The sequence below is a fragment of the Balaenoptera physalus genome, assembly GCF_965194825.1.
Source record: "Balaenoptera physalus genome assembly, chromosome: 1".
NCBI lineage: Eukaryota > Metazoa > Chordata > Mammalia > Artiodactyla > Balaenopteridae > Balaenoptera > Balaenoptera physalus.
The window spans coordinates 19,424,690-19,442,473 of NC_138882.1; the positions used below are offsets into that span (position 1 = coordinate 19,424,690).

At 40.5% G+C, this 17,784-nt stretch overlaps 2 protein-coding genes and 1 long non-coding RNA gene across 3 annotated transcripts in view; 1 reads left to right on the plus strand and 2 right to left on the minus strand.

The window, feature by feature from the left end:
- The window catches only part of SLC30A10 (solute carrier family 30 member 10), a 54,265-nt gene extending 38,250 nt beyond the window's left edge, over positions 1-16,015 (minus strand). The window contains exon 1 of the mRNA XM_082427185.1: positions 5,165-16,015. Coding sequence (XP_082283311.1) covers positions 5,165-5,741 — 577 coding nt within the window. The 5' untranslated portion in view covers positions 5,742-16,015. The remainder of the gene's footprint in view (positions 1-5,164) is intronic.
- Positions 1-17,784, plus strand: part of LOC309644669 — a 546,086-nt gene that overhangs the window by 156,329 nt on the left and 371,973 nt on the right. The gene's annotated exons all lie outside the window — the stretch shown is intronic.
- EPRS1 (glutamyl-prolyl-tRNA synthetase 1) overlaps positions 16,538-17,784 on the minus strand; it is a 67,388-nt gene continuing 66,141 nt past the window's right edge. The window contains exons 31-32 of the mRNA XM_082426133.1: positions 17,005-17,069; positions 16,538-16,898 (exon numbers count right to left, since the gene is read on the minus strand). Of these exons, the coding sequence (XP_082282259.1) occupies positions 16,748-16,898; positions 17,005-17,069 (216 nt within the window). The 3' untranslated portion in view covers positions 16,538-16,747. The remainder of the gene's footprint in view (positions 16,899-17,004; positions 17,070-17,784) is intronic.

Below are 17,784 nucleotides of genomic sequence, written 5' to 3' on the forward strand. Positions count from 1 at the left end.
CATGCAATTTTGTGATTATTTCCAAATAAGTTTTCACTGTCCATGATTTTTTTTTTCTTTCTTTGGTCAAGCAGAGTAGGTTTTATAATTAAACCTTCTAAGTCTTTGTCCTCTTCCATTAACTCGCTGCATGATTGTGGTCCTGACTCTGTTTCTGTTTTCTTATCTGAAAAAGTAGAAATAGCAAGTATTCTTTCTCGCTAATCATTTCACAAAACATATAATGCTCCAAACGTATGTGATATGCTGCTGTGATTATTCTCCCTAGACTTTCACAGCACCTGACAACTCACAGATGTCAAGAAAGACTTGGTTTTCATTAAGATTTAACTCAGGTGTCAGACAGAGTGGCCTCTGCATATTAGAAAAATATGGCTGAGAACAGGGAGCTGGTTTCTTTATCTTCCTTTTTTTTCTTCAGTTGAATTTATTTCACAAACATGAAACAGGGACTTCCCTGGTGGCGCACTGGTTAAGAATCCGCCTGCCAATGCAGGGGACACAGGTTCGATCCCTGGTCCAGGAAAATCCCACATGGCACGAAACAACTAAGCCCGTGCGCCACAACTACTGAGCCTGCGCTCTAGAGCCCGCGTGCCACAACTACTGAAGCCCGTGCGCCTAGAGCCCGTGCTCCGCAACAAGAGAAGCCACCACAGTGAGAAGCCCGCGCACCGCAACAAAGAGTAGCCCCCACTCACTGCAACTAGAGAAAGCCTGCACGCAGCAATGAAGACCCAAAGCAGCCAGAAAAAAATAATAATTTTTTTTTTTTTAAAAAACCATGGAACGGCACCTATTTTTCAGTCTTCCTTTAATCTTTCTTACTCGGTCCCTATAACTGACCCAGAACCCGGTCCCTGGGCAGCAAGAGAGGTAAGGGGGTACGCAAGCTGGCCTGAACGTACAGAAAGAGACATAAGAGCACCTGTTCTGGAATAGATGCTGTGATCTGTGGTGGGTGGGTGTATACTTACCACTGAGTGCTCCTGTGGAAGTGAACTGTTCAAAACGCTTGGAAAACAACAGTGAGTGTCAGATATGGACAAACGAGAAAGTAACAGCTTCTGGGAATTAAGCATCATGCTTCCTAAAACTGTTTAATAATTATTGCAAACACCCAATCATTCCAATCCTGCCTCTGAAGTAGAAAGAGTACTCAGGGAACCAATATCTAGAAAGCCTTCTTCCCCTTTCTGGTTTGAAAAGTCGCCTTCACTTGTGAAGTTTCTGAGCTCTGACTTACTCCGTGACTTGCTGCCGGGAGAGAGACAGACAGTTCCGCCCCCCCGCCCCACCCCCCAGCCCACCTTGCTCCTCCTAAACCCTCGGAGCCCTGCCTACTTTGCTTGTCTCTGGATAAAATTTGCTCTAAAAGGAAAGCGAGTTACTTTCAGTGTCTACAGGACTGTCCGTGTAAAATGTTCCCATTAGGCTATAGCACTGAGTCAATGAGAAGCTTGCGAGAGCAGCTAATGAGAAGCCTGTTAAAAGCCTCCCCGGCAACAAACTTTGCTGATTACTGGGCTGACACTGCCTCTAGCAGGTTGGCTGGGGAAATGTAATGCCAGAAAGGTGGTGAGAGAGAGAGAAAGACAAAGACAGGGAGAGAGAGGGAAAGAAAACAGTTTGGAAACCAAACAAAATTAACGTAAATAAATACACAGGAAAGGTATTTTGTTAAAAAAATTTTTTAAATACAAACAGATATTTTAGATCTAAATTGTTGTACATGGCAAGCCTATCCAGGACAGAGCTGCACGAAATTACCTTTGGTTTAAAATAAAAGCCAATGTACAGCACAGTATTTGTTCAAATGCAAGTCAAGGGCAAAGAGAATTCTGTCCATTAAATTTTAAAGAAAACTCAAGCCTGAAAAATAATCAAAAAGAAAATGCAAACATAAAAGATAATGTGAAAGTCAAGGTAAACCTAATAAAGTAAACAAGGAGTAGGAAAAATGCAAACAAAGCAAGTTTTGTCCCTGAATCTAGAGAAAGAAGGTAGTGGGTGCCCCGTATTTCCTAGGATCTGAATCAACATGTTGTTTTCACCCCTCTTCCTCTTCCCCAAACACATTTATAACGCTCTTCCCCCGAATACACTCACACATATAGCCATCCAAATTTTGGACTTTAAACCTATTTTGTTTGCTTTTTTCTTTCGTGCTTGCAATTTCTACTTTTTTCATTTTGCTTTTTACTTTAGCCAAATCTGCTCCACCATCGCCTTTTCCTGTCGGAGATGGACACCCACTGGCTAGCTACTGATCTAAGACTTCAAGACTCCCTGTCTCAACTAAATCTTCCAGACATTCTTTTCTCCCAGGTGATTTTTTAAATTTCTGCCCCCCTCTGTCTGATTCTCCAACTTATCTCACTCCATGAGTCCCAGAGAGGTTTAAAGTCTTTATAGTATATACAGTCTGTTTTGCTAATATTTAAAATAAATTAGTGGTCTTATTTCTTACTCTTCTGTGATCTCAGACATAAAATATAACTCGTATCAATTCCTACACCAGACAAAGCAAAACATGTAAAAGACCCACAGAACCGGGAGAGACTGAAGGCTTGTTAAGTAAAAAATTCTATTTGGCCACAGATCCCACCAAAAAAAGTGATGGATTATTTGATTCTGATCACTAAGTCAGGAGGTACCACAGTTCTTTAGTTTTTAGGTACTTCAAAATGCTTCGAGCTAAAATTTAGATATATAGAAAATCTTTATCCTAAATTTGGGTTGAATCTTTTGAAATCAAGAATCATTTTTTCTTCATATTTTACACCTCCCGGTTTAAAGCAACATGTATGGATTAATCACATTTTTTCTTACACTGGGAGATAACTGGGTTAATGTCAATAAATAAGATGTATCTAAGCCAAATATTTACTCCTTAAGCTTATTTAGGTGATGGGAAGGATATCAAAATGTGTATTTTAGTGAAAGCGATAAATACATAACTCGAGACATAAATGCTAAGAAGCTAAGCAGCTATCCTAAAATCACTTGGAAGGTTTAAATACTCTAAAATTTCTAATAGAAGAATTCAGCAATACCAAAAGCTGCCAAAATAATAATTTTAACATAAGAACATGGACCTTAAAGCATTAGCTATACGTGTGTATAGTACCTAAAATAATAATTTAAACATAGAACATAAATCTTAAAGCATTATCTATATGTGTATATAGTACCTATCATTTTAATTATTTAAAGTAGAATACTATACAGCATCAAACACTTCAGGAGAAGATAGATAATCTGGAATTAAGACAGTAGAAACCCATATGGTCAGGGTGAAATATTTGTCTTTAAGACTCTTGTTATCTGAGCATAGACATAAACATTGGAAAGCACTGCTTCCCAAACAAGGGCTGAACTAACATCCCTGATAATAATTCAATTTATAAAAAAAAGAACTATGGCTGTCTACCAATTTTTGCGTTGGTCAAAGAGTCAAACTCTTTGCCTAAATTGCTTTTGCTATACGCAGGTAAATATCATATGTCTAGAGTAAAGACAAAATTAGAACTAAAAACACAAGTTTAGTAATGGTGACACTACCATTGTCAATACTAACCATGGGTTTGATCAGCTTCCTTGCCTTAAACTTATACTTAGCAGTAAATATTTTTTTCCTGTATCGAATATGTTGAATTTTATGATCTGGAACCTCAAGGAGTAATATTTGCATGATGACTAATGTAAACAAGGCATAAAATCTCAAGTTAACTAATTATTGTCTTTTACAAAAGATGAGGTCCTAACTGATTCATTAAATCAAATAAAGATACAGACTCTAGTTTCTTGTCTGTTCCCTTTTATACTTAACACATACTGTAGGGATTCTCATAACATACATTCTACCAACAGGAGAACTTAGACCAAGATAGAATAAAGGACTGCTCCCAGCTGAGAAAGTTTACAATGGCAGGAAAGACAGGAGGAATACAATAAAAGATGCAAACTCTTACTCTGAGGTCCCTGGGCTGAGTTACATGATGCCCTGACTAGTGAGAGAAAACTTTTCAGCATCAAATAAGAAAAATCTTTAAATTTCTTAAAATCCAGATGAGCAATTAGAATTCAGTGATACTGGGTGATCACATAATTCAAAGGCTTGCATTGTGGCTTCTTTTAAAAACAGTAACTAGTCTATACCAAGTGCCTATTGAGTGCTAGACACTTAGATTCCCATTGAGTCCTTATTGACTCCACATTACAGTGGGTAAACAGCCAGGTGAAGTAATTTGACAGCTGCCCTGTAGGAGAACCATGATTTGGACCTGGTCTGTTCATGCTACACGACTCCTTAAAAAGCACTGGGAATTGCTCTTCTGCAAGAAGCTTTTAACATGTATTTTTAAAATTCCTTTTGTGGCACTGAAGAAACATGGTTCCATCTAATAATTTATCTTTTGGATTTGTTTTTTTTCGATTTATTGTTCTCTTCCAAGATATAACCCAGTCTTTTGACCGATGACCCAATGAGTTTTGTACCCACTCTTAAGTCCCTCCTAAAGATTCACATGTAAATAAGCTTTCCTTTTTCTCAAACAGGACAGATGTCTACAATAAATAAATACAAATATTTCCATTCAGAAAAAAGAGCTAAGTTTACTAGATCATCTGCTTTATTTTCTCTCTCCCTTTTACATCACATTCCTTGAATATATTCCTAAGAGTTGATCTGCCTAACCAATTGTTTGCTCCTTTGCTCCATGGGAGCTGGTTATGTACCCCAGTATTTTTTGAACATATTTTTAGGAGACATTAAAATATTATTTTTAAATTCAAACATAGTCGTGTCATGTCTGGGTAAACAAAAATGAGTCACTAACTAAAGCAGACTGCTTTCAATGGCACCTCCACTTTCAAAGTGCTCCCTCTATGGCCGCAGTTTAGTGCCTTTCCCCCTGTCTACCTGTCTGCATATTTTCTCATTCCCTGTGACTAAAAAAGACCCCCATGTGGCCAGCTGCCACCCAGCTCATAAGGAACTTTGGACTGAAAGCGACTCTTTGGAGAAAGACCTTTAGTAAAGTCCGGGGTACGAGAGGGAGATCAAATGAATGGGGCCTCTCTCCATAGCACCCCCAGGGGCCCCCTAAGATAGCACCTGCCAGGACTCGGACCAAACTACAACGTCTGCAGAGCCGTTTACCTGTTTCAGCGTCTCCCTGGGGCCCTGGGGCCGCGCAGTAACAGCAGTCCAAGAAGATGACATAGTTAAGAACATTGAAGAGCAGCCCTATGACTCCAGCGCTGAGAACCAGCAGTGGAGCCTCTGTCTTCTGGGGGTCAATATACCTTTTGACGGCTTCAACCAGGATGCTGAACATCAGGGCCACGGCGAAAATGGAGTTGCCAAATGCTCCCACGACATCTGCCCGAAGAAAGCCAAACGTGCTCTTCCGGTGCTGTTTTATGCTGCTGGCCCTTACGCCAAAAAGACCAATGATCATGGAGATTAAGTGGGAAAGGACGGCGAAAGCATCGGAGGCCAACGAGAGGGAGTTGCCTATGTGGGAGATCACCAGCTCCATCACGAAAAGGAGGACGCTCACAAGGCACATGAGGATTAAACGGAAGCTTCTCCCTGAGTATCGCCCCATGGCGCCCTGCTCTCCACTGCCCCTCTCCCTTTCCTGGGAAGGCTGAGCTCTTAGGGGAGCAGCTACAGATGTAGTGATTACAGTTCCTGGATAACTCTCCCCTTCAGCCTTTACAGCGCCTGTCATATTTGGAAATCACCTTTTACGGGCTGCTATAAAGCCATAAAACAGTTTAAAGGGCAATTAAGCAAGAGATGTCACGTGAGCGGGGACTTACGTAAATCGAAGACACTGACTTCCAGATATAACTTGAGGGCTTTCTTTTGTTTATTTGTTTTTGGTGTATCTTACAGAAGTTAAGACCCTCTGTGTCTGAATCACGCAGAGACTCACACGTAGCTGTGGCCTTCTCAGATTCCAAGCTCCATGTTTGCAATAACTGCTCCAGTATTTGACGTAAACAATCATATCTTGTTGACCTGCTGTGTAAATGGTTTTGAATTCTGTTTACTGCATGGAACAGGGAATATTCTAGGGTCACTAATCCAGACATTAGAGCTACAGTAAGTGAAAGACAAAGAAGAAGCTAGGGTGATTTTTTTTCTACTGCCTTGCCCACTGATCTGGAATGAACAAGCACCCTACTTCCAAACGTTCTCCATAAATAAGACAAGAAAAACATTCCTCATGTTCAGGAAAGATATAATACCTTTAAACTGGAGGACCTAAAGACATAACCCCAGTTAGTTTCAGGAAGAAGGCCAAATTCTAATTACTTGATTTAACTGATGCAAGGAAATTTTTTTGTTTTTAATCTTATCATCTGTCACTTATAACCCTTAAAGGTTTACCAGTTCCCGAACATCTAAAACAGTAGCAGCCTCTATTGTTTTGAGTAGACTGCCTACAGTCAATCCTTTAAATAAATATAGTGAAATTACTATACCCAATATTTTCTGAATTTGAAGTCTGACTATGATGGTTAATTTTTTTAAGGGTTTTTTTTTTAATTATGTGTAACACAGACAAAATTATTTAAGTCAATAAATTTTTAAGGAATTTCACATGTTCTGATTCTTTCCACTGCCAATCACCTTAGTTCCTCCAAACTCATAATCTTCAAGATAAAATAGCCCTTTCAAAAAGAAGTTATCATGTGAGTCAGCCCACAATTCTTTTAGTTAGGCTTCTTTGATCTCCAATGAAATATGGACACACTTCAAAATTCCCCACCTGTAATCTTTGGGATCCAATTTCCTCAAGCAATCTACTTTAGGACCATGTTTAGGGTCAGGAGATGGATCTGCCTGATTCTGAATTTGACACCCTCTAAAAATGTATTAGGTTCAAATCATATTCACTCCTAAGCCATCACACCCTAGAACAGTACAGATCATTGGGATATGCCAATACCTAAGATAAAAAGTTTGACTGTTAGGTTTTTCATAGTTTACTTGGCAGCTCTGTCTTGTAGTTCTTTCCCACAGACCTAACAGGTAGTTAGTTCTATGAGTAAAGGAAACCACACAGTTAATCTATGAGGCATTTCCAACGATGTAGGTTTACAGAAAAATCCCTGATGGTTAATTTTATATGTCAAATTCACTGAGCTTCCAGGTGCCCAGACATTTGGTCAAACATTATTGTGAGTGTGTCTGTGAGGGTGTTTTTGGATGAGATTAACATTTGAGTCAGTAGACTGAGTAAAACAGATTGTCATCCTTAATGTCGGTGGGCCTCGTCCAATCAGTTGAAGGCTTGAACAGAACAAACTGACTGATCCTCTTGCAAGTGAGGGAGGATTCCTCCTACTGACTGCCTTCAAGCTGGGACATTGGCTTCTTCTTACCTTCAGGCTCAAACCGAAAGATCAACTCTTCCTACGTCTCGAGCCTGTGGGCTAGAACTACACCATTGGTTCTCCTGAGTCTCCTGCTCACCACGTAGATCTTGGGACCTTCTCAGCCTTCATAATCATGTGAGCCAATTCCTTTGAATAAGTCTATATTTATAGACACATCCAATTGGTTCTATTTATCTGGAGAACTTAGACTAACGCACTGACTTTGACTAAAACCTGATACTTTAGATGCAGCCTTAATAATTTCCTTAGCATCTCATAAATAATCTCCAATTCAGCTGATATTCTAACAGTGAGACTTCTAATACAACCTGGTTGTAAAAATTATTGCACTAAGACTATCTCGTTTATCCATTCATGCAACAAATACTGAGTTCCTACATGTCAGACACAGTTCTAGTCTCTGGGGAGACAGCAGTGACCAAAACAGAGAAAAATCCCTGCCGTTATGAAGCTTACATTCTAATGGGGGAAGACACAGGTAATGAACAAAATAGATCATAAAACATATTGAATGTCAGCTGGTAATAAAAAATGATGGAGACAAATGAAGCACAGAAGAGGGATAGAGTGTTGGCAAAGGGGTGAGGTTGTAATTTTAAATAAAGTGGTCAGGGACGAATTTACTGAGATGTTCTTTGAGTAAAGGAGGTAAGAAACTGGGCCATGAAGACATCTGAAGAAGATCTTTCTAGGCAGAGGAAGCAATGGGCATAGGAAGTTCAAGGACCACCCAAAGAGTTCAGCATGGTTGAGGAGGAGTGACTGAGGGAGAGAAATAGAATATGAAGTCAGGGAGGTGATGGAGGAAGGGGGCAGATCATGTGGGGTCCTGAGACGGGAGATTATGGAGAAGAATGACAAGATCTAATTTATGTTTTAAAAGAATAATTGGATCCCATGTTGAGATTCCATGGGGCAGAGGTACCAGTTAGGGGGCTGTTGGCAATAATCTAAAGAAAGTATGGGCGACTTAGACCAGGTAGGAAGTGGGAATATCCAGGCAGAACCAGCTATATAACTCATGGTTCTAGTACAATGGCAGTGCAGGATCCTTTGTTCAAAAATTATTGAGTTTTTAAATGGTGCAGCCACTATGGAAAACAGTATGGCAGTTCCTCAAACAATTGAAAATAGAAGTGTCATATGATCCAGTAATCCCACTTCTGGGTATATATTCAAAAGAATTGAAAGCAGAGTCTCAAAGGGATATTTGTACACCTGTGTTCACAGCAGCACTATTCTCAATAGCCAAGAGATGGAAGAAACTCAAGTGTCCATTGACAGAAGAAAGGATAAACAAAATGTGATCTATACATACAACGGAATATTATTCCATCTTAAAAAGGAAGGAAACTTTGACACATGTTACAACATAGAAGAAACTTGAGGACATTATTATGCCCTGTGAAATAAGCCAGTCACAAAAAGACATGTTGTGTGATACCAATTATATGGGCTATCTAACATAGTCAAATTCATAGAAACAGAAAGTAGAATGATGGTAGCCAGGGGCTGAGTGGAGGAGGGCGTGAGGGAGTTGTTGCTTAAAGGGTTTTGAGTTTCAGTTTTACAAGATGGAAAAGATCTGGTGATTGGTTGCCCAACAGTGTAAACATATTCAACACTGAAGTGTACACTTAAAAATGATTAAGATGATAAACTTTATGTTATTTTATCACAATTAAATTTTTTTCCTTATTCAAAGTTTCAACACAGCAACAGCAGAGCATTAAAGCAATCCCAGGGCCCTGAATATATCCAGGATATATTTGAAGTTAGAGTCAACAGCATTGGCTGAGCAATTGGATGTGAGGTACGAGAGAAAGAGAACAGTCAAGGTGACACTAAGGGTTTTAGCCTAGAAGAATGCCATTGCAACTGAGATGAAGGTAAAACAAAGGTGACAGTTGTAGGAACAGAGTGGGAGCAAGAGGTGGAAATGATGTCTTTTGGTGTATCTATTAGACATCCAAGTTGAAGCGCTAAGTAGGGAGTTAAACAAGGGGGTCTGGAGTTCAGAAGAGATGGATAAGCTGGGAATACATGATCTTGAGAATTGACAATATACAGATTTAAAAGCCATAAGACTGCCTGAGATAACCAAGGAAATGAGAGAAAATAGAAAAAGAAGATACAAATAGATAAGAGGGAGGGACCAGAGGAATGAAAGGGAAAATTGGAGAGTAAAGTATTCTGAAGGCCAAGAAAGAATGTGCTTCAACGAGGAGGAGAAAGGATTAATCTCCAAAATTTACAAGCAGCTCATGCAGCTCAATATCAAAAAAGCAAACAACCCAATCCAAAAATGGGCAGAAGATCTAAATAGACATTTCTCCAAAGAAGATATACACACTGCCAACAAACACATGAAAGAATGCTCAACATCATTAATCATTAGAGAAATGCAAATCAAAACTACAATGAGATATCATCTCACACCGGTCAGAATGGCCATCCTCAAAAAATCTACAAACAATAAATGCTGGAGAGGGTGTGGAGAAAAGGGAACACTCTTGCACTGTTGGTGGGAATGTAAATTGATACAGCCACTATGGAGAACAGTATGGAGGTTCCTTAAAAAACTAAAAATAGAACTACCATACGACCCAGCAATCTACTACTGGGCATATACCCTGAGAAAACCATAATTCAAAAAGAGTCATGTACCACAATGTTCATTTTAGCTCTATTTGCAATAGCCAGGGCATGGAAGCAACCTAAGTGTCCATCAACAGATGAATGGATAAAGAAGATGTGGCACATATATACAATGGAATGTTACTCAGCCATAAAAAAAAACGAAATTGAGTTTTTTGTAGTGAGGTGGATGGACTCAGAGTCTGTCATAGAGAGTGAAGTAAGTCAGAAAGAGAAAAACAAATACAGTATGCTAACACATACATATGGAATCTAAGAAAAAAAATGGTCATGAAGAACCTAGGGGCAAGACGGGAATAAAGACACAGACCTACTAGAGAATGGACTTGAGGGTATGGGGAGGGGGAAGGGTAAGCTGTGACAAAGTGAGAGACTGGCATGGACATATATACACTACCAAACGTAAAATAGATACCTAGTGGGAAGCAGCCGCATAGCACAGGGAGATCAGCTCGGTGCTTTGTGACCACCTAGAGAGGTGGGATAGGGAGGGTGGGAGGGAGGGAGACGCAAGAGGGAAGAGATATGGGAACATATGAATATGTATAACTGATTCACTTTGTTATAAAGCAGAAACTAACACACCATTGTAAAGCAATTATACTCCAATAAAGATGTTAAAAAAAAAAAAGAGGAGAGAACCAGCTGAGTCAAATGTTGAGAGGGCAAGAAACATGAGGACTGGGAATGACGACTGGATTTAACCACATGGAGGCCATTGGCAACCTTAGCAAGAGGGCAAACATGAAGTGGGTTCAAGAGAACAGAGAGGAGAAATCAGAGATGGCAAGTACAGACAATTCTTTCAAGGAATTTTACGGTAAAGCAAAAGGAATATGGAGCCAAGAAAGGGTATTTTTAGGTTGGGGAAGATAGCAGCACATTTGTAAGCTGATGGAAAGATCCAGTAGTGAAAGAAGATGTGATGACACATGGGGAGGGTTGCTGAAGTGCCACCATTGAGAAGGCCAGAGGGGATGAGAGGACAAGTGCACAAGAGGAGGGTTTGCCCTTTGCTATGAGAAGTTCATCTGCCTAAATAGACATTTCTCCAAAGAAGACATACAGATGACCAGCAAGCACATGAAAAATGCTCTACATCGCTAATTATTAGAGAAATGCAAATCAAAACTACAATGTGATATCACCTCACACCGGTCAGAATGGCCATCATTAAAAAATCTACAAATAACGAATGCTCGAGTGGGTGTGGAGAAAAGGGAACCCTCCTACACTGTTGGAGGGAGTGTAAATTGGTGCGGCCCTGTGGAGAACAGTGTGGAGGGTCCTTAAAAAGCTAAAAATAGAACTACCATATGATCCAGCAATCTCACTCCTGGGCATACATAGGGACAAAAACATAATTCAAAAAGATTCATGTACCCCTATGTTCCTAGCAGCACTATTCACAATAGCCAAGACATGGAAACAACCTACATGTCCATCGACAGAAGAATGGATAAAGAAGATGTGGTACATATATACAATGGAATATCACTCAACCTTAAAAAAGAATGACATAATGCCATTTGCAGCAACATGGATGGACCTAGAGATTACCAAACTAAGTCAGAAAGAGAAAGATAAATACCATATGATATCACTTATATGTGGAATCTAAAATATGGCACAAATGAACATAGCTATGAAACTGACTCACAGACATAGAGAACAGACTTGTGGTTGCCAAGGGGGAGGGGGAAGGGAAGTATTGGGAGTTTGGGATTAGCAGATGCAAACTATTATCTATAGGATGGATAAACAACAAGGTCCTACTGTACAGCACAGGGAACTACATTCAATATCCTGGGATAAACCATTATGGAAAAGAATATGAAAAAGAGTATAACTGGGTCACTTTGCTGTACAGCAGAAATTAACACAACATTGTAAGTCATATACTATACTTCAATAAAATAGATTTAAAAAAAAGAAGACGGTTCGTCTGAAACAGCAGAGAAGGAGGATATACGGACATATGAGTGGGGTAGATGTGGTGGAGGGTTCTGCGGGTTCTGTTCATATTTTCTCTATCTTAGTGAAATAGAAATCAAGATGATCAACCAAAAGTCAGAAGGGTAAGTATGGAAAATCCCAGGAGAAAAAAGTTATGAGATAATTGTCCAGGAGAGTGGAGAAAATGAATGAATGAGGGAAATATAATCCGATTACCTATTTAGCACATATAAAGTAACCCCCATGCGAACACTGTCACCAGCCTGTTAAACCCCAAGCTCCTCACTCATTCGGCAGGTATTTCTCAATCACAAAATTTGGTTTTGGTGACATACTTAAAATATATTTGAAATACCCCTATTACGAGAGACTTATTTAATAGGATCTTTTTATATCATTTCAGTACTATTGATGTTCCAAGCTCTTAAATCTTCCAGTAAAGTTGAACAAAGCCACTGGTTTAACATCACCTACTGAGCCATAGAAATGTGTTTGTACTTGTCGTATTAAGCCTGATGGGTGTGGCAGAATAGGGTAGTTTAATTTTCCAGCTGTTAACATCTCAAGTGTAGGGTAGTTCTCACTGTGCTATTATTGGCAAGGATCATCTCATGACGTGTCAGTGTCACTGTCACTAGGCAATGGCCTCCTACCATTGCTCCATCTCCGTGTCCACTTGATTGCCTGATTTTCCACCTAAAATAGAACAACTTTGAGGAGATAAAGCCAAGAAAGGGAAAAAGCATGTTTGGTTTAACTCACTACTGTCTGCTCTGGCACTTTGTACGGAGCGAGCACTCAATTTATTAAAGAAATAAATGGCTAGCCTTTTCTAGACGTAGTAAAAATGACAAAGGGCCAAAGACATGTTTGAAAATAACAGGGTAGGGGTAAGCTGCCTCCCCAAACTTTTGATGCTCCTGACAGCCGCTGAACACCATAGTTATATGACAAATGACTAGTATCAATATTTATAACTAAAATCAAATATAAGTAGGGTGATATATCCACACTCTCTAGCCATAATGCCTTGTTTCTGCTGGTCTTACGGAGTGTTCCACTGCTGCTGATCTTAAGACTCGAAGCCTCTCCAGTAGCAGCCAAATGAGTTGCTGTTAATGTCCAATTCTCATAAGGGCTTCATGTGACTTACTGGCATAATTAGGAACTTTTTTTTTTTTTGGTCTGTGTTGGGTCTTCGTTGCTGTGCGTGGGCTTTCTGTAGTTGCGTCGAGCGGGGGCTACTCTTCGTTGCGGTGCATGGGCTTCTCATTGCGGTGGCTTCTCTTGTTGCGGAGCACAGGCTCTAGGCGCACGGGCTTCAGTAGTTGCAGTACGTGGGCTCAGTAGTTGTGGCTTGCAGGCTCAGTAGTTGCGGCACGTGGGCCCTAGAGCTAGAGGACTTCAGTAGTTGCGGCGTGTGGGCTCCGTAGCTCCGCAGCATGTGGAATCTTCCCGGAACAGGGATCAAACCCGTGTCCCCTGCATTGGTAGGCGGATTCTTAACCACTACACCACCAGGGCAGTCCAGGAACTATTTTAAACACACTGTCATGGATAAACTAGAGATTGCTAACATGTGATCTATACCGAAAATCCCAGTGAGCAGAGCCAGTAGTAAATACACCTTGACTTGTTTCTTTTTGCAAACCACGAACGCTAGGCACACAATTACTTTTGTGGCCGTCAGTCGGGTATCTAGTTAGTGGCTGTGGTCTGCAAGTAAAAAATGGTGATTATTTCTTAAAGGATATTGTTTGGAGTCAGGTTTATACACCCTCTTGAAAAACACCACCACGCTTAAGGTGTCTGAAGAGTTCTGATATTTTAGCTGAACTTCAATTTAAGAAAATAGACAATTTATCACATGTAGATTTGGGGTGCAGGATTCCTTCCTTAGCATAACTACTTACTGTAGAGTTCCTTTAAATAGTGGATTCCCTTAAAGGAGCAAAGGTCAAGCTTTTCTGTGATCAGCTCTACTTATCTGAAGCTTCAAAAAATAGCCTGGGGATTTATCTTTGCGTCAGAGATGGCCACCTCCAAAATGGCCAGGTGCTACAGAACAAAATGTGGTTATGAGTCTTTGATCTACTTTTCAGGCTTTTGTCAGGGACTGGCTAAAAAAACCCTTGTCCATTAAAGCATTTGTTAGTTTGCAGAAAAACAAAAACCAAATAAAAACCCCTAGGCACTAAGGTAATAACTGTTAACTAGAGCTGTATACAAGGAGCAACTTCCATGTGACCCTGCATCACTGCCATAACTAACATTAGCTATTATTATGTGCTAGGTATTGTTCTGAGTACTTTATAAGGTAGAATAACTATGAAATAGATATTAGACTGCGTCTCCATTTTACAACTGAAGGAATAGGGAGCTTACACAGCTACTAAGGGCAGAAAAACAAGATAAAGCATCCTGAACTGCCATAGATCAATAAGCAATACTGATTCTGAGTACAAAAGTGTGGCCCAGATATTTATCTCATTAAGCTAGGCATATGAATACACATGCTCAAAACATTGATCTTGAAAGCATGCTGTATTTAATCTTTCATTTGACAATTTCTCACCAACTTAAGGACAGTTTTGCTGTGTTCTCATACACAGCAGATACTTTGAAAGGCTTTGCATATGCTGTTCCTTCTGCCTGGAATGTTCTTCCTCTTCTATTTATTAAAATTCTACTCACCCTTCAAAACACAGCTCGAATTTCAAGTCCTCTTTTTGAAGCTTTGCCCTTTATTGGTATATTTACCACTACCAAGTGGGAAAGCATATTGGAGCAGGGCCCTGAAATAAGGATCTATACCAAGTAGACTAGAAATGAGGGATAAAAGGCATTTCAGGCAAAGGGCCAGAGGTGAGAAATAGCGTGTTTTTAGGAAACCCCAAATGGTTAGGTTGCAAAGGACTCTGCTGGATTGGTTGAAAAGGAGACTGGAGACAGGTAGGCTGAACCAGAATAGGCTAAAGGGTTTACATTTTATCCTGTTAGTGATTGATGGTGAGTCACGAAGGGATTTTAAGGGGAAGAAAAACATCTTAATAAACTGCACACTAGAAGAAAAAAAAAAAAGCCTGTGGAAATGTGGAATCTGGCCTGGAGATGAAACTGGAGGCCAGTATAGGAATCAGCATAAGAGGAAACAGGCAAGAAGGCAATCCAGATCTGTGACAGGGTGGACCCAAGAGACATCAGAGGTCGTAGCCGTATGTTTTACAGCCAACTGATAATAAGGGCTGCTGGGGTGCTGGAGGGGCTGACTGGGAGGACTCTTGGGGTTCTGGTTTAGGTTACTGGGTCCATTTTGGTAACACTGACCTTTCAGGCAGGAAGTACTGTAGGAGGAACAGGTCTGGGAGTCGAGAGTGAAATGAGGTTTCTGAGACAGGCAGCCCTGAAATGCTGAGGAACACTCAAGAAAATCCAGGATGCAGTTGGAATAGAGGTCTAGAGGTCAGACTGGGCGATAAAAATGTTGGAGTCATCATCCTATTAATGCAATTTGAAACCGTGGGGTGAGATGAGGCTGATCAGGGAGCCTAAGAAGAGGACCAAGTAGGGACACTGAGCACTGATGTCTAAGAAGCAGGCCAAGGGAGGGAAGCCAGTGGGAGACACGTGACAGAGAAAAAGAGGCAGAAAGGTAGCAGGGCAAGTCATGAGAGTAATTTTAGTGAACAGGAGAAACGCGTTACAGCAGCAGAACTGCAGCAGAGAGCTATGGTAAGACAAGGAACGAAGAAGTTAGCTCTGGGCAGGAGTGGCAGCGTGAGCTCTGTGAGAACAGTGGTGCGGTGGAGGCAGAAGCAGCGTGAGGGAGAACGCAAAATAGGAAGCAGAGAGGTGAGGAGGGCTGACCACTCTCTCAGAAAGCATGACTGGTTTTTTGAAGACCCCATAGTAACTACGAGACACAAGAGGGAGAGAGGAGCTCAGTAGAAATCTTTTTTGTTACATTCGTGGTTGTGTTTTGCTTTTTTTTTTTTTTTAATTAATTTATTTACTTATTTTTGGCTGTGTTGGGTCTTTGTTTCTGTGCGAGGGCTTTCTCTAGTTTTGGCAAGTGGGGGCCACTCTTCATCGCGGTGCGCGGGCCTCTCACTCTCGCGGCCTCTCTTGTTGCGGAGCACAGGCTCCAGATGCGCAGGCTCAGTAGTTGTGGCTCACGGGCCCAGTTGCTCCACGGCATGTGGGATCCTCCCAGACCAGGGCTCGAACCCGTGTCCTCCGCATTGGCAGGCAGACTCTCAACCGCTGCGCCACCAGGGAAGCCCGTGTTTTGCTTTTTAATCAGAAAGATTTAGGGCAATTTTAAATTCAGTAGGAGTTAACGGAAAAGAAGTACTCCAACAGAGAAGAAACAGGAAACTGGTGGTTCAAGGTCTGAAACATGAGGGATACTTAGATCAGAGCAGTTATCTTCACCTCTTCATAGGAATTTCTCTGTAGTATAGAATTCAGGTATTTTGGAAACAAATGAATACATGGAACAGTATTAGTTCATGATATTTATTACTGGGGTTGTTTACAGAAAAATCTCTTTTCCACTATTTAGGCATAAGAATAGGTATTTTTCTCATGTGACCTCCTTTTAGATCCTTTATTTAAAAAAAAAAAAATCATAAAACTGTCTATATCTGGGAAGATAATAGTATCAACTTCTTAAAAAGTGAGGAGGGTTGGAGACGGGGTTTTGTCTTATCCCTTAGTAACTACGACCAAACAAGGTGTAGAACTTGGCGGGGTTCTTGCCGCAGACGCACTGGGCTCCAGGCTGCAGCTCACAGAGTGGTCTGAAGGGGATGCAAAGGCTTTTAGCTCCCATCGACGGGGCACCAGGTTCAAGATCTTGATCCCTGAAATTAAAAACAAATAAGAATTCCATTCTTTTATGCCATACATTTCTATTCTTTTTCACTGCAATACCTCGTGGGTTTTATCTGTTACATGTAATTATCTTACCTGGCAGTGGTCTTTTTGATCCAATCTTCACAGTCCATTTCCCCACAGAATGGAATCTGAGCAATCTAACAAGGAAAAACGTTCAGTATTTACATTCTGTAAAAGGAACATTTGAGTTCTCTATTAAACCTATAAGCAAACAGGATAGGTCTCCCAGTCTTTTTCAGGCCATGGTATTTTTGCAAACCTGCTAGCAACTCTGCTCAGAGGTACTCGAGATAACAAAGAATGTCTTTCACTATCCCAAACCCACACATCATATAACATCCGGATGTAACAAAGAATCTTTGCAATACACTTAAATGTCCAAATAAACATAGTGCTGAAGAGAAGGAACAAAGGGTGAATTTCGAATCTTTTTCATTTCAAATTTGCACTGCTGCCTGCTCTACCTGGCCACGTGGTTACGAGGAGGATAGAGGGGAAAGAACAAATAGTAAACTGATTTTTAAGCTGTTGTTAAGATAACAATTAACAATCAAGCAAACCTCACTTTATACGTCCTTATAAAAAAAAAACCGTGCTGTTCTTAACATGTTATAGGTAAGTGAATCATTTTTCAAGTCCAAGGGTATTTTAAAAGTCAAAAAAAAAATCAAAAATCATTTTGTATCAAAAACAAAAACCTCTCAAATTTTCTTTCATAGACCATATAGAATAATAGGCAGTGGGACTTCCCTGGTGGTGCAGCAGTTAAGACTCTGCGCTCCCAATGCAGGGGGCCCAGCCGGGTTCGATCCCTGGTCAGGGAACTAGAGCCCACGTGCATGCCGCAACTAA